We start from the raw sequence: 17,856 nt of genomic DNA, 5'->3' as shown, positions 1-17,856 counted from the left end.
AATTAGAGATTCGTCAACGACACGACGAATGTCGGCATTATTGGCGGTATATAGCGTGAGAGCGATCGATCCGCGCCCGAACACGCATACTTACATGTCTACTTCCTTTGAGTAGCCGGGTGCATCTTCGAACATGTTACATTTGAGAGTCTCCGGGGCTAAGTAACCAGGCGTGCCGCAAAGATCTGGGGAAAAACATAGAATTTGAATCATTAGAACGTTCCATTTCTAATACATAAATTCAGAGCAGCAACTCACCGAACAACTTTTCGCCGTCCTTCAGCCTTCGAGCAAAACCGAAATCAGTTATCTTCACGTTCAAACTGTCGTCCAAAAGAATATTTTCCGGTTTAAGATCACGATGCACAATATTTTTGGAGTGAATGTAATCAACGCCTTCGAAAATTTGTCTGCAAAACAATCGTAAATATCGATTATTTACCTTTCCAACCACAATCGATTGGGAATTTCGATACATGTCAGAACACGATCAACGCTTCAAAGTAATTCAATGCTATTCGCTAAATTCCGATATGCTTCACCGGTTACGATCGGATGCAACTCCACGCCACCCGATCGAACCGTACGGTTCTCAACGTGACGCAAACTCGACCGCGCGATTCAATGAATACACTCAGGCAAATGAACATACGAATTACATAAGGCAGAAATTATGAATCTACAAGATTGTTGAAAATCGTTGAAACATAAGTCTCTCATGCTTTTCATCCTGAGCTCTTCATATTTCATTATTGAACGTATGTCGTTCATTCATTGCAAGTAAAGAATTTCATAAGACACCTTTTGGTATTTTGTTCAAAGTTAATTTGAAAGAAATCATAAGGCACTTTATGAACGCCATCATGCTCATTTCAAAGTTCGGAATTTGAAAAATCGGAAGGGAAAAGTTTCAGTCAAGAGAATCATGTTCTCACACATTGTAAAATTTTTCAAGTCTAGCGGTTGTGTTTAACATCGAGGGTGCTACATCGAGGGTGTTGAAGTGTTTTCAAGTGTCAATGGTGGATAATAAGTGCTCAAAAGCAAATTAATGATTGCACTATTAACATGTGCGGGGAATAGTTTTAATTCGAATAGATTCGAAGACAGTTAAAAACGCGTTCTACACCTCTTGTTTATTCATATACTCCCTCGATGTCGTCGACACAACCGAAAAACGAATTGAAAATTACATATGCAAAATCATGAATGAACCAATCAGTTTAATTATTTTCTGACATTTAGCACATGGTCATAATTCGAGAAAATTTTCAATATGCTCGAATTAGGAATTCATAATGCAGCATTATGAATCGATTAATATGTAAGAAAATGCAATAATAAATTCATAAATCTGCATTATGAATTAATTAAGATGTTTCATAAGAATTACGAAATTCATAAGGCGTGATTATGCCCTCTACATACTACTTTTGCAATTCATAAGGTAGAGGTATGGATTGATTAATGTCCACCGTACAGCGTTCATAATGCTTCATTGGAATTTCATAAAAATGCCTTAAGAAAATGTTATGTTTTGTATTGACCATGAAAATTTAATTCATAATGAATCCTTTTGAATTTTAAACTCATAACTTGTGGCAAATTTCCAAAAGGCAGAATTATGATATTCGATAGCCAATTTGCCTGAGTGTACGTAAACACGCACTCACGTGTCCTGACATATTCTTCCGAGATCATGTGAAACATAATCCGGTCAAAACTCACCTCATAATATAGCGGGACTTCTTTTCGGATAGGGTGACCACCGAGGTCAGATAGTCAAACAGTTCACCCTGTCGGCACAGCTCAAACACCAGAAAGATGAATGCGTCTGATTCGAACACATCCTGCAGCTCAACTGTCGGAATGAAGAAAAAATTAGTTGAAATTTAATCACCAATAGCCTAAATAGAAGTTGCGTGTCTTTGCACAAGCCCGCCACGCAATTTCGTCAGCCTATGTCCCACCACTATGTCGATTGATGATACTCACTGATATATTTGTGGCCCATGACTTGCCGGAGGATCTGGATCTCCTGCCGTGTGGCTTCCAGCATGTGATTGGAATCTCCGGAATCGATCGCACCGAGATCGATGATTTTGGCCGCAAACTCCTTGCCCGTTTCCTTCTCGATGCAGCGCCGCACGGTCGAACTGATGCCTCTGTTTCGTTGTTAGCAGCGTGACGAGCGAGCGATATAAGAGCAAATATGGGAAAGTTGAAGAACGAACAAAGGTTATAAAATTTAGTGCTGGATGTGAATCATGCGTCCTCTTGGTCTTTGAGGTACATAGCTCGTGAACGATCGGATTGTGGAGGAGACTGACAAAGGAGAATGTGTACGACGAAATGCAGTTGAAAAATAGATCAAAGATCGCATCGGATGATGTGGGGGAGTAGGGTAAGGCCCAACATGCACTTCCATGGTACACTAAGCAGCGTATTCCAGTAATTAAAATCTAATACCTAATCGGGTAAAGATATAAAAAAGTGTTTTTTTATAATCACATTCATCTTATAATTATGCATCTTCAAAACCGTACCTACTACAAGTTTCAGAAAAACCTAATGCCAAATATTACTTTCAATCACAAAACGTATCATGGACAACGCGCACATAAGACTACATAGCGCTGGAACTAATTGAGAAGGACCTGCAAGCATACGGAGTCGTCAATAATTTAAACACATAGCATGTTATTCCGTAGATATATTAGGAGGGGCCCTCCTTAGCCTAGCGGTAAGATGCGCGGCCATAAAGCAAAACCATGCTGGCTGGGTTCGAATCCCGGTATCGGTATATGCAATTTTCGGTTTGGAAATTGTCTGGACTTCCCTGAGCATAAAAGTATCATCGTGAGCTCATGATATACGAATGAAAAATGGTAACTTAGCTTAGAAACCTCGCGGATAATAACTGTAGAAGTGCTGAATAAACACTAAGCAGCGAGCCGGCAATGTCCCAGTGGGGAGATGGAATGCCAATAAGAGGAAGATATATTAGACAAACATCTCATCCCTCCTGCAGTATTGCGTATTTTGCGTGCGATGCACATGAAGTCTTGTATCTTTTGTATTTGAAGTTCTTAAAAAATTCAAAAGAATCTCCAAGAACAACTTGATGGCCTTTAAGAGGAATTTAAGGACAAAACATTAAGGAACAAATAGTTAGGGAACCATCTATAAAATCCATGTCAAAATTTAAAAGATTCTTTGAATAAATTCTTAAAGATTCTTCCATTCTAACCATCTATTGAGGGCCATATAAGGCGGGCATCATGGAACGTACACACGGTCAAGCAGTTTGACCAACATTGACTCCACTTCTCGTTTATTCAAACATCCATCAAGTTTTAACAACAGCGGCACGAACATTCAATTTATTCGACCAACAATATCACACACGAACGACCGAAGCGCCAACTTGAGCACCAACCATCAAAAAATATATGGGGGTTTGTGCAACTTCACTACAAATGCTCAAACATGTTCGGGAAACCTTGACTCCACCCCCGACAACTCAAATCAAAATCAAACCGTTTTAATTTTTTCCAACCGAGCCGCCAACTGTCAAATGGTTGTTCGAACAACTTCACACACGTTCAAACAAAGCAACAACCGAAGCGTTTTCTTGGGGGCGGAGTCAATGTTCGTCAAACTGCTTGACTGATGTGTATTTAGCATCAAGCAGCGTACGCACCACCAACACAGCAGCAGTTAATGGGAGATCCAGAAGACTCTGCGTCAACTCTACTACGGTGACGAGGAAAATCTGGCCAGACTCCAAATGGCCCTAGAACGTGAGGCGAGGAAGCAGTCAAAAGTCAACTGCTTCTTCCGGCAAGCATGTATCAGATATTGACACAGTTTGTTAAATTACAATTATTTGTCGAGAGATGTGCGAACGCTCACGAGCCGTTCATTTGAACCTCAAACCTCGAGAACATTTTCCAGCAGATTTACGTCCTCATGTATTTTAAATAAGGCCGGAATTTCAGGGCTCTGTGTCGGAAGCCCGTCAATCTTGCCGTTTTGAAAATATAAAGAAGCAGAGTCCGTGAACAAGATTCCCTAGATCCCGAGATTGGAGATTGGAAGGTAATTTTAAAACTAAAAATAGCGGCAGCCATAGAATTGACGTGCATCGTTCAGCGCGATGTGAAAAAGGTGAGTAAGTAAAATACCAGAAAGTAATTAAAGATCAAATGGCATCCCCATTGCATCGCATATTTCTATTACACCTTCGTACAGATTTTTGATTTTAAATAACATTTTTTTAGCTTCTGGCTGGCAAAACTTGGATGTACGCAAGATGTAGCCAAAAAATTGGATTTTTGCTTCTCTTGGTAAAAACGAAAACGTTTTATACGAACAAACGAGCCGTTCAAATGAGTCGGCTCATTCAAGTGAACGCTCGTTTCGGAGCTATTCACTTAAATTACCCGTTTTTCGTCGAAAGCAATGAACAAGACACAACCTCCGAAGTAGGAGCTTGGTTGTGCCTGGCGTGCGAAAATCCACAACACAATATCAAGGATTGTACGGTCTTTACGAAAATGGATCCGAATCGAAAGTTTTTTTTTCCAAAAAAACTTCCGAATTTCAAAAGAAATTCTGCATATTATTTGAGAAATAATTCTATTCGGTATTCCTCAAATATATATTTCTGACAATTCTTAGCGTATTTTGTGAACGGGTTTCAAGGGGAATTCCCAAAATACATAATTCCATCCACCGACCTAATTCAGGACACAATCTGTGAGGAAAAACCTGAATGAAGTTACGAATAACCTACCTAACAATTATTTTTAAAACTGAATCTAGACAGCACTACCGGATTAATTTCATTTACAACTACAATAACAAATATCACAAAATTCCCGGAAAAAAAGATTTTCAACGCGCATTTTATTTGAATAAACCAGCCACCTGGCACGACGCCATGTTTTTGCAGCCAACATCTCAAAGTAAAATGTATGGTAGTATTTGTGCTGTTTACCAACATCTGATTTGATTCCCATTGGGATCCAGAAATGTCAGTGGGGACCAGGGGTCTGATGTTTTGATTGTGTTTTCGTAGTATAGATGCAGTCTCTTTTCTTCTGCTTTTCGTTTATGGAACTGTCAGTGTGGAACGCACCTATCTCTTTCCTTCCCGTGATTATCCTTATGGCTGTCAGTGCGGAATTTCCAATGTTGGCTACGAAACAAACTGTGGTGGAGGAATACAAGTGTCAGTCCCGTGGTGGGGACCAGTCGCGCAGTGTTGACTGCAAAACAAACCCATTGTGCAAAATATAGATGACACCCACCTGGAATAAACGGACAGTTTCGTTTTTCCTTTCTGCTTGTTTCTTCCATCCAGTCCCACCCATCCACGTGGTTTTGACAGTAGAAGTGCAGTTGTATTGGTGACCCGGTGCGAAACCGTGAAACAACACAGTGCGAAACCGGCAACTTTGGGGTTGGAACTAGTGCGAAACTAGTTCCGTAGTTGCCGATCAACGAGAGAATGTGCAGGTTGAGGATCAAAGGTCGATTCTTCAACTTCAACATAAACAACGTCCATAGCCCACACTCCGGAAGCACTGGTGATAAGGACGCATTATACGCGCAGCTGGAACGTGAGTACGACAACTGGCCAAGCTACGACGTCAAAATCATCATAGAAGATATGAACGCTCAGGTTGGCCAAGAGGAGGAGTTTAGACCGACTATTAGGAAGTTCCAAAAATATGGCAATTCGCAGCACCTACTTCCAACACAGCCTCCCGTATCGGTACACCTGGAGATCACCACTCCAGACAGAACCACAAATCGACCACGTTCTGATTGATGGACGGCACTTCTCCGACATTATCGACGTCAGGACATATCGTGGGGCTAACATAAAGTCTGCCACTATCCGGTGATGGTTAAACTATGCTCAAAACTATCCGTCATCAACAATGTTCGGTACCGACGACAGCCGCGGTATGACCTAGAGCGACTGAAGCAACATCTCGAGGCAGACAGATTCTGGAGGAGAAGACGCAGCGCGGGCGGTCGCGATGCAGCAAGGTACCCGGCAACACGTGGAACGTTATAGACGAAAGCGGAGACAGCAGACCCGCCTTTTCAGAAGAAGAAACGCCGCCTAGAAGAAGCGGGGTGCGAGGAAATGGAATAGCTGTGCCGTTCTCAAGAAACACGCAAGTTCTATCAAAATCAGCACTACGAGGAACATTGGAAAGGCGCTGAGAGTACAGGCAGTGAAAGTGAATGCAGCGGAGGAGATGACTACGTTAGTTCAGCGGACGGTGGAAACAAACCAGCCCCCACCTTGAGGGAAGTTAAGGATGCCATTCAACAGCTAATGACCAATAAAGCAGCTGGTAAGGATGGTATCGGAGCTGAGCTCATCAAGATGGGCCCGGAAAAGCTAGCCACTTGCCTGCACAAAATTGATAGTCAGAATCTGGGAAACTAAACAGCTACCGGAGAAGTGGAAGGAAGAGTATGCCCCATCTACAAGAAAGGCGACAAGCTGGAGGGTGAGAACTTTCGAGCGATCACCATCCTTAATGCCGCCTACAAAGTGATATCTCAGATCATCTTCCGACGTCAGTCACCATTAGTGAATGAGTTCGTGGGAAGTTATCAAGCCGGCTTCGTTGACGGCCGTGCGCCAACGGACCAGATCATTACTGTACGGCAAATCCGTCAAAAATGCCGTGAATACCAGGTCCCAACGCATCATCTGTTCATTGATTTCAAGGCGGCATACGACAGTATAGACCACGTAGATCTGTGGCAAATTATGGAAAAGAACAGCTTCTATGGAAAGCTTACCAGACTGATCAAAGCAACGGTGGATGGTGTGAAAAACTGTGTGAAATTTCTGGCGATCACTCCAGTACGTAAGAATCGCGCCGGGGACTAAGACAAGGTGATGGATTTTTGTGCCTGTTCAACACTGCGCTAGAAGGTGTCATGCGGAGAGCCGGGTGTAACAGCCGGGGTAAGATTTTCAACAGATCCAGTCAATTTATTTGTTTCGCGGATGACATGGAACGCGGCCGAACATTTGCAAAGGTGGCAGAACTATACACCCGCCTGAAACGTGAAGCAACAAAAGTTGGACTGGTGGTGAATGCGTCAAAGACAAAGTACATGCTTGTGGGCGGAACCGAGCGCGACAGAGCCCGCCTGCTTAGGACCATCTTTGGCGGTGTGAAGACGGTGTGTGGCGAGGAAGAATTAACCACGTGCTCGCCCAGCTTTAAGACGAAAATCCAGTATCCAGAAGGTAGCTAAAGCCGGAAGGGAACGATGGGCAGGGCATGTTGCAAGAATGCCGGAAAGCAACCCTGCAAAGATGGTGTTCGCTTCCGATCCCGAAGGTACGAGACGGCGTGGAGCACAGCGAGCAAGGTGGGCAGACCAAGTGCAAAACAAATTGGCACGCGCATTCGAGGATGAAGAGATGCGGCCTCGAACCGTGTATTGTGGCTTCAAATTGTTGACCCAATGTTATCTATTTAGATGTAAACTAAATAAATGAAATGAAACAATTATGCAGTTATTATTCTCATTTTAAAAAAAGTCTAGACCCAACAAAATTGAAAGCTGATGAAGGACTTATTTCATTATAGAGGCTTATACAGCATGTAGCTTATTTAGCCTGAATTCTTTTTTTGGGGAACACCTAGATCCCTTGTTGCATAACGTATGCTCGGTTAAACAAAACAATGTTTGTTCAAACAAAATGCACCTGACATTTAATTATTCATAAAATAAGGGAATTGTTCTTAACGAATTCAAGGAATTGCTCCTAGATTTTTTTGGGAAGTATGTACTACAATATTTTGGTTTAAAAATATTTCAGAATTTCATTTAAAAATTGTATGGAAACTCGACAATCTTTTTTTTTAAGTTTTTTATGAACTAATACCTACGTCTTCTACTTCTAGTATTTCTACAGAAATTCTTTTAGGAATTCCTTCGAAAATTTCGCCTATAGGTCCTTCGGGAAGTCCATACGAAATTCATTCAAAAATATCTTCTAAGTTTCAAACCAGGAAATCCTTCATGTATAAATAGATCATCAAAATCTTTTATAAACTCCTTCGGCCATTCCCACAAAAATTCCGTCGTGAATTCTTTATTAGAGAGCAAATTCCCGGAGCAGTACCTTTAGGAATTTTCGCGAATATTGTTGTAGGTATTTTTGAGAGAATTCTTGGAGAATTCCTAAATAAGTCTGAAGCAAAACTGTGAGAATTTCCGGAGTATTTTCCTTGTGATGTTTCGGAGGAGTTTTAAGGGTGAATTCTTGGAGAAATTCTGCAGAAGTTTCTTCGGGAATAGTCGAAGAGATTCTTGGAGGAATTTGTGAATTTGTGGACGACTTTCCTGAAGAATCCTTGGAGGAATTTTGAGGTGGGAATTTCTGAAAGAGTTCCCAGAGGAATGCGCGTAATTTTCTTGATCTAGATTTCCCAATTTAGATTCCATAAGAAGTTCTTCAAATATTTTTTGGACAATTTTCCCGAAGAATTCCCGGGAGGTGGGTTTAGTGGAATTCCATGTGAAATTCGGAAGGAATTCAAAAGAAATATCTGAATGATCCTCGTGGTTATTTCTGTAGAGTCTGCGAAGACATTTTTATATTGTTCTCGGAAGAGTTTTTTGAGGAAATCCAGAAAGAATTTCAGGAGAAATTCTATGAGTAATTATTCAAGAAGTTACAGGACTTCTCGGGGATTTCCTGAGCAAAAATCCTGAATCATTTATATAGGAATTTCCGGAGGTATTCCTGAAGAATTTTTTAAGGAATTACCGAAAGAATTCCTGAAATCAGTTTCGGAGGAATTCCGGAGGAGCTTCCGGAGGAATTCTTGGAGAAACTTCCAGAAGAATTCCTGAAGGAATTCATGGAGAAACGGAACTTCCGGAGGTATTCCTGAAGAATGTTTGAATGAATTACCGGAAGAACTCCAGCAGGGCCTTCCGGAAAAAATTCTGAAGGAATTCTTGGACGAACATCCTGACGAATTCCTGGAAGAACATCCAGAGGAACTGCAGAGTAATTCCTGGAAGAACTTCCAGAGGAATTCCTGAACGAACTTCGGAAAGAATGCCTGGAGGCACTTCCGAAGGAATTACTGGAAGAACTTCCGGAGGAATTCCTGGAGGAACTTCCGGAGGAATTTTGGGACGAACTTCGGGAGGAACTTCGGGAGGAACTTCTGGAAGAAAATCGGGAGGAATTTCTGGAAGAACTTCCGGCGGAATTCCTGGAGGAATCTCAGGAGGAACTCTAGAAGGAACTTCCGGAGGAATTCCTGAAGGAACTCCCAGAGGAATTCCTAGTGGAACTACCGGAGGAATCTCTGGAGGAACTTCTGGAAGAAAATCGGGAGGAACTTCCAGAGGAATTTCTGGAGGTACTTCCGGAGGAATTCTTGGAAGAACTTACGAAGGACCTCCTGGAGGAACTTTACTTGGAGCACTTCCTGATGGAATTTGCGGAGGAATTTGAGAAAGAATTTCGGAAAATTTCTATTGCTTGAAAAAGCACACGCTGACCCACGCCGCCGCTTGCCGAAAATGATCCATCACGCCACCGTCGATGAATTTACAGATCAAGAAAAAAACATGAATAAAGAGAAATCAATCAATGCAGTTACGCCCTTATGATCATAAGCGCGAGAAGTGATCTATTAGTGTAAAAGATATTTTAGTTACTAGATAAAGATTGTCGCTGTCGTCGCTGTCCGGAACATCTTTTGCTGGCGAGGATAGGGGAGCTAAATGTCAAAGAAGGAAAATCCATACGATTTGACAGGTATGTACCACACATGTTTCGGACAGCAGAACAAAGGGAACAGTAGCGACAATCTTTATCTAGTAACTAAAATATCTTTTATTAGTGTCTCAAAGCATGCTCACATTTGCTATCTAACTTCTAACTAATCTAACTTATGAGTTTCTCAATTAATATCAAATGTTTCTACTGTTTCATCAGAAAAATAAGTATACACCCGATTATGCTTTTGCACAGATTTTTTTTTTACACGGCCGTGTAAAAAAAATCCCATACAAAAATTTTGCAAAGTTGCTCCATTTTGCATGAGCCGAGAAATCAAAAAACTTTTTTTACACGATTTTCAAATTTTGAACTGAAAACTTTTTTTACACGGAACGCATCCCCCGTGTAAAAAAAGAATCGAGTGTATATTCATAACAAATCATTTATTATAATTATATTTTCAACATTGAAGTGAATTTGTTTCAAATGTCATAAATTTTATTTCACAAATCACGAGCTTTCACAGTACTAGCGGATACTGACTTATCATTTTAAGAATCCTTTTAAGAAGGATCCGAAACGGATGTAATCCAACATTGTTTTTTGTTACAAAATGGTGATTTTTTTTAATTTTCATTCTTAATGACTTAATGAGTTGGTTCCTTTAGGCTGAAAAATTAAAATTCGTTCACGGAGAAGTCGTTGTACTTTATAACTTGCCTTAATTCTACAAAAACTAATTGAATGCAAATAAAACGTTTGAAGGGCTCTACTTTTGCACATTATGGTCACTCCTGACGGAATCCAAGATTAAAAGTGCTCGCGTTTAAGGCTACCTTACACCTCGGGAAAATTTTTCGCCGGATTTTGGTCCCCGTGTTATTTAAATGGGGCCGGGATTTTGATTTTCCGTGCCCAAATCCCGAAAACATCGCATATGCAAAAATACATGGGGAAAAAATCCGTGGACCAAATTCCCGAGGTGTGAGGCTACCTTTACGGGGGCACACCACTCGATTCAGAGGCGGCGCACAACTGTCATTTTTGTTGATTTAGCTTTGCTGCGTCGCAGCATGCGTGAAATAATAAAAATGACAGTTGTGCGTTGCTTCCGTATCGAGTGGTGTGCCCCCGAAAACGCGAGCACTTTTAAACTTGGATTCCGTCAGGAGTGACCTTAACCTTCTTCGGATATTAGAAAAAACTTACGAATAAGATGTTGGGGTCATATTGACCCAGAAATGTAAATGCTTATAAAACAGTCAAATTATAACCGAATCACAAAGTTTATATACCGTTCGAAAGATAAACTCATCAATTTTGTGGCTATGTGGTGATATTCTGGTTCTGGAGACAATGGCCACCGGGAAACGACTTCCACGGGGACCTTGTCGGTCATGTCGGTCCGGGGAGCATAAAAATCGCTCCATATATGCCTTTCAATCGCTAATTTTTCATAGATTCTCCTAAAACGGTTATGTTGGGTCCATGAGAGGGCTTCCGATGAAAGTGGCCACTCCTGGTACATGCAAGGTGCCCTCGGGGAACCCGCAGGAGGGGACATTTCCGTTTTAGGACCAAAATATACCGTGCGGCGGTTCTGTCGTCATGATTTTCCACAAAATAGATGATGATGCGCTCGAAATCGCTAAGTGACCACATTGGCCACTCTTGGAGCCTATGAGGTGCCCCCGGGGCACCCGTAAAAGGGGACATTTCCGTTTTAACACCAAAATATGTCGTGCGACAGCTCTTTCGTCATGGTTTTCCGCAAAATAGATGATAATGCGCTTGACATCGATAAAAGACCACATTGGCCACTCCTGGTACATGCAAGGTGCCCCCGGGGAACCCGCCGGAGGGGACATTTCCGTTTTAGGACCAAAATATACCGTGCGGCGGCTCTGTCGTCATGATTTTCCACAAAATAGATGATAATGGGCTTGAAATCGATAAAAGACCACATTGGCCACTCCTGGTACATGCAAGGTGCCCCCGGGGAACCCGCCGGAGGGGACATTTCCGTTTCAGGACCAAAATATACCGTGCGGCGGCTCTGTCGTCATGATTTTCCACAAAATAGATGATAATGGGCTTGAAATCGATAAAAGACCACATTGGCCACTCCTGGTACATGCAAGGTGCCCCCGGGGAACCCGCAGGAGGGGACATTTCCGTTTTAGCACCAAAATATGCCGTGCGGCGGCTCTGTCGTCATGATTTTCCACCAAACAGATGGTTATGCGCTTGAAATCGATAAGTGACCACATTGGCCACTCCTGGTACATGCAAAGTGCCCCCGGGGAACCCGCAGGAGGGGACATTTCCATTTTAGCACCAAAATATGCCGTGCGGCAGCTCTTTCTTCATGATTTTCCACCAAATAGATGGTTATGCGCTTAAAATCGATAAGTGACCAAATTGGCCACTCCTGGTACATGCAAGGTGCACCCGGGGAATTCGCAAAAGAGGACATTTCCAATTTAGCACCAAAATATACCGTGCGGCGGCTCTGTCGTCATGATTTTCCACAAAATAGATGATTATGCGCTTGAAATCGATATTTGACCACATTGGGCGCTCTTGGAGTCTACCAGGGGCCCCCAGGGAACCCGTAGAATAGGATATTTCCGTTTTAACACCGAAATATGCCGAGCGGCGACTCTTTCGGTGTGTTTTCTAACCAAAGAGGTGGTTATTCGCTCGAAATCAATAAGTGACCACATTGGCCACTCTTGAACCTATGAGGTGCCCTTGGGGAACCCGTAGAAAGGGACATTTCCGTTTAACACCGAAATATGTCGTGCGGCGGCTCTTTCGTCATGATTTTCCACAAAATAGATGATTATGTGCTTGGAATCGATAAGTGACCACATTGGCAACTCTTGGAACCAATGATATGCCCATGGGGAACCCGTAGATGGTGATATTTCCGTTTTTATACCGAAATGAATAAGTGACCACATTTTCCATTTTGGAACCTATGAAGTACCGCCGTGGAGCTCATAGGAGAGGACATTTCCGTGCTTACTCTTACTCTTACTTAGGGCCGATGCCCACGTAGCGTGTTTTCAAGCTGCGTGCACACCGCGTCCACGCAAGGTACCCGGCATCAAATGTAGTCGTGCACACGTTTACGTGTGCATTACTCCATTTGATGCTGGGTACCTTACGTGAACGCGACGTGCAAGCAGCGTGAAGCAAACTTTGCGTGGACATCGGCCCTTAAAGACATGCCGTGCAGCGGCTCTTTCACTATAATTTTTCATCAAATAGTTGGTTATGCTCTTGAAATCTAATATCAACCCGGGGGAGCCCCAGGCCCAGTTTCGGTAATTGTGGAATGCCGTGAAGAATTCATTGAAAGTGTCTGTGCACACAAAATCTCACTCACTTTTTAGGAATTTTTCCTCAACCGAATTGCTCGCAGTAAATACCATTCGACGAAAATCCTGCCCTATTATTTCCTATTAAAAATGGCCAGATCAGACTATGGGCTCCGAAGTTATGGCCAAAATACCAATTTCAGCAGCTTCATGGAAAAATCACTTTTCTGGCACTTATGCTCATCCGATTGGCTTGCAATAAGTTGCGTTCAGCAGAAAATTTTAGAATGCAAATAAACAAATATGAAAAATAAGAGCTATCTACCTATTAGTGTTATAATAGACATTTCTTATATATTTCTCAACCCTTTTGAAAGAACGATAAAGGCACCATCACCACTAGGTAGATTAATCTGTTTTTTTTTCTATCAAATAGGTCATTCGTTCTGAACTTAATATCTATAACCTACAAGGTACCCGCAGGAGTCTCAGATTTTTTTTTATATCGAAATGTTGCGTTCATATCATTGTCCACGGCGATCGGTAAAAACCTCAAACTTCTATGAGTCGATATTGAAGGGACCATCGACTAATGCTAATATCGAGATGCGGAATAGAAAATCCTTGGAGAGCTGTTCGAAGGAATCATCACAGTAGCCCAGAAACTATTTTTTAATTTGACTCAGTACTCGATTTCAAATGAAGAACAATTTCAAGCGCATAACCAATTTTTTGAAGACTTGTGGCCAGGGTAGACAATGATAGACGAAGATAGAGCTGCCGCAAGCAACACAGTACATTTGATATAACCATGAAAATGTCCTCTCCTACGGGTTCGCAGGGCATCTCAAAGGTTCCAAGAGTAGACAATATCACTAATCAACTAAAAGCACATGACCATCTGTTTGGTAGAAAATAACAAAGAAAGAGCCACCGCACGGCATATTTTGGTGTTAAAATAGAAATGTACTCTTCTACGGGCTCCCAGAGGCACCTCATAGGTTCTAAGGGTGGACAATATGTCAATAGTCGATTTCGAGGGCACCTATTTGGAGGAAAATCACGACGAAAGAGCCGCCGCATGACATATGTTGGTGTAAAAATGGAAATGTCTTCTTCTACGTGTTCTCCGAGGGAGCCTCATAGGTTTCAAATGTAGCCAATGTGGTCACCTATCGATTTCGAGCGCACGTCCATCTGTTTGATGGAAAAACACCAAAAGAGCCGCCGCACGGCTTATATTGGTGTAAAAATGGAAATGTTCCCTTCAATAGGTTCCCTGGGGGCCCCTCATAGGTTCCAGGCGTTGCCAATGTGGTCACTTATCGATTTCAAGCGCATAATAATCTATTTTGTGAAAAATCATGAGGATAGAGCCGCCGTACGGTATATTTTCGTGCTAAAACGGAATGTCCTCTCATACGGCTTCCCCGGGGGTACCTTGCATGTACCAGGTGTGGCCAATGTGGTCATTTATCGATTTCAAGCGCATAACCATCTGTATGATGGAAAATCATGACAAAAGAGCCAACGCACGGCATATTTTGGTGCTAAAACGGAAATGTCCCCTCCTGCGGGTTCCCCGGGGGCACCTTGCATGTACCAGGAGTGTCCAATGTGGTCTTTTATCGATTTCCAGCCCATTATCATCTATTTTGTGGAAAATCATGACGACAGAGCCGCCACACGGTATATTTTGGTCCTGAAACGGAAATGTCCCCTCCTGCGGGTCCCCCGGAGGCACCTTGCATGTACCGGGAGTGGCCAATGTGGTCTTTTATCGATTTCAAGCCCATTATCATCTATTTTGTGGAAAATCATGACGACAGAGCCGCCGCACGGTATATTTTGGTTCTAAAACGGAAATGTCCCCTCCTGCGGGTTCCCCGGGGGCACCTTGCATGTACCAGGAGTGTCCAATGTGGTCTTTCATCGATGTCAAGCGCATTATCATCTATTTTGTGGAAAATCATGATGACACAGCCGCCGCACGGTATATTTTGGTGCTGAAACGGAAATGTCCCCTCCTGCGGATTCCCCGGGGGCACCTTGCATGTACCAGGAGTGGCCAATGTGGTCACTTATCGATTTCAAGCGAATAACCATCTGTTTGGTGGAAAATCATGACAAAAGAGCTGCCGCACGGCATATTTTGGTGCTAAAATGGAAATGTCCCCTCCTGCGGGTTCCCCGGAGGCACCTTGCATGTACCAGGAGTGGCCAATGTGGTATTTTATCGATTTCAAGTCCATTATCATCTATTTTGTGGAAAATCATGACGATAGAGCCGCCGCACGGTATATTTTGGTGCTAAAACGGAAATGTCCCCTCCTGCGGATTCCCCGGGGGCACCTTGCATGTACCAGGAGTGGCCAATGTGGTCACTTATCGATTTCAAGCGCATAACCATCTGTTTGGTGGAAAATCATGACAAAAGAGCCGCCGCACGGCATATTTTAGTGCAAAAATGGAAATGTCCCCTCCTGCGGGTTCCCCGGGGGCACTTTGCATGTACCAGGAGTGGCCACTTTCGTCGGAAGCCCTCTCATGGACCATACATTACCGTTTTAAGAGAATCTATAAAGAATTAGCGATCGAATGGCATATATGGAGCGATTTTTATGCTCCCCTTATATGACCGACAAGGTCCCGTGGAAGTCGTTTCCCGGTGGCCATTGTCTCCAGAACCAGCATATCACCACATAGCCACAAAATTGATGAGTTTATCTTTCGAACGGTATATAAACTTTGTGATTCGGTTATAATTTGACTGTTTTATAAGCATTTACATTTCTGGGTCAATATGACCCTAACATCTTATTCGTAACTTTTTTTGTGGGGTCGTTCCTGTTGCACCTTAAAATACTTTTTTCATGTCAGATGCTTCATTTCCACAAAATATTAAAAGTCAAGAAATTTCAGAACGATCGGATTATCAGGTGAAAAGTTATTCTACTTTGAAGTTTCGTTTTGGGTCATATTGACCCCAACATCTTACTAAGGTTAAATGTTGCGAAAAACCCGCTTAAATAATGATCAAATTAACACCTCCTGAACCGAAATCCGTCCACCGTGGACGCATTTTGAATCAAGGAATCAAAATCTGCACAGCTGTTTTTTGACTATTTTTTTAAATATTTAAATCGATTGAATAGATACTGTAAATACACCCGATTCTTTTTAAACACGGGGGATGCGTTCCGTGTGAAAAAAGGTTTCATGATTTCTCGACGTATCATGCAACATGGAGCAATTATGCAAAAAAATTGTATGGGATTTTTTTTTACACTGCATGTATCTTCTTCTTCTTCTTATTGGCATTACATTCCCCTCTGGGATATTCGCGCCTCGCTGCTTAACTTGCCCAGTTGTAAACCGCAAGGTTTCTAAGCCAAGTTACCATTTTTGCATTCGTATATTATGAGGCTTACACGATGATACTTTTAGCCCAAGGAAGTCGAGACAATTTCCAACCCAAGAATCGAATCCAGCCACCGTCAGCTTGGTCTTGCTTTATAGCCACGCATCTTACCGCTAGGCTAAGAAGGGCCCCGCATGTATACGTACATCAAATTTCATGCTCCTATTAGAAATACATAAATTACATAAAATACATTTTGTTAAAATTACAAATTACAAATTTCGTTTCAACTCTGTAAAACCAACAAACAACTAGCTTTTTTTTCAATTCAATGTAATTCTAAATCGACTTTTTTTTTACTCGTCTATAATCATTTTAGTTTGATTGACTGATGCATCGCGTATATTTTCCAAATTTGTAATTTCTATCCTAATGATAAAATGTCTGAATGAATTTGGGGAGCTCCACAAACCATTTCAGCAAAAGCTTACGAATACCTGGGAAACTTTGAGGTGGAAATGTTGGATATAATTCTGAATAATATGCTAAAGAAAATCCTCTTGAAACATTTTCTGTATTAACAGAACAGGTTTTTGTAACAGAATTTAACAAACAAATTAAAAAAATGGTGCTTTTTTAAACAAAATGCAGAGGATTTCCCACAACAATTTTTCGAAGGACTCCTCAGTAAATTTTTAAAGTAAATCCTGGATTGCATTGTAGGGAGACATTCTGGATACCAGAAAAAAAGTGGAGAAAAAGTAAAAACAACGTAGAATTAATTTATTTTAATATTGTGTCACTTGCGTCTTATCCAATGATAAATTCCGAAACATGAGCCATTCATCAATACCTAATATTTACCATGATATACCTAATATATAATCAATAATATTTACCATGACAGGAAACGATGATTGATAAAAGTAAGGATGCACGAGCATGCACTGTGTGTAGTGCCGCAATGAACACAATGCATGAGTTCGAGAAATATTGTTGCCTGAATTGCTGCCCACTACGATGATGAGTTTCAATCTATGTGTCCATTTAGGATTAGAAAAGGCATCAGTAAATCATACGGTGTTACAGCATTATGAGCAAACTTCCGTGGAATGCTTTCTATTCAAATTGAAAGCCTTCCCATTATCAGCGCGTGTGATTTCATCTAATTACATGATTGCGCCGTGACCGTTCGAAGCAAGGCAGTGCACTGCTGGACAACAGGAGCGGATCAGTGCAAATAAAGCCCTGTGCATATTTAAGCACGCCATCACCTCGAGCCGTGTTGTACTGCACATACGGAACGAATGTCACCGCAATTACATTCGCTGCAGCAGTCTCCAGAATGCAATGCAAATTTGCATTTTGAAGTA

At 42.0% G+C, this 17,856-nt stretch overlaps 1 protein-coding gene across 2 annotated transcripts in view; it reads right to left on the bottom strand.

The window, feature by feature from the left end:
* Nucleotides 1-83: 83 nt before the first annotated feature.
* Nucleotides 84-17,856, bottom strand: part of LOC134203442 (phosphorylase b kinase gamma catalytic chain, liver/testis isoform-like) — a 33,686-nt gene continuing 15,913 nt past the window's right edge. For both annotated transcript variants that reach the window (XM_062678319.1, XM_062678320.1), the window contains 4 exons: nt 1,996-2,165; nt 1,729-1,861; nt 259-410; nt 84-185 (listed from right to left, as the gene is read on the bottom strand). In XM_062678319.1, the coding sequence (XP_062534303.1) occupies nt 91-185; nt 259-410; nt 1,729-1,861; nt 1,996-2,165 (550 nt within the window). In that variant the 3' untranslated portion in view covers nt 84-90. The remainder of the gene's footprint in view (nt 186-258; nt 411-1,728; nt 1,862-1,995; nt 2,166-17,856) is intronic.

Source organism: Armigeres subalbatus, unplaced genomic scaffold (assembly GCF_024139115.2).
Source record: "Armigeres subalbatus isolate Guangzhou_Male unplaced genomic scaffold, GZ_Asu_2 Contig1854, whole genome shotgun sequence".
NCBI lineage: Eukaryota > Metazoa > Arthropoda > Insecta > Diptera > Culicidae > Armigeres > Armigeres subalbatus.
Note: the sequence above shows the minus strand (reverse complement) of the source record. Positions and strands in the feature narration are given on the sequence as shown.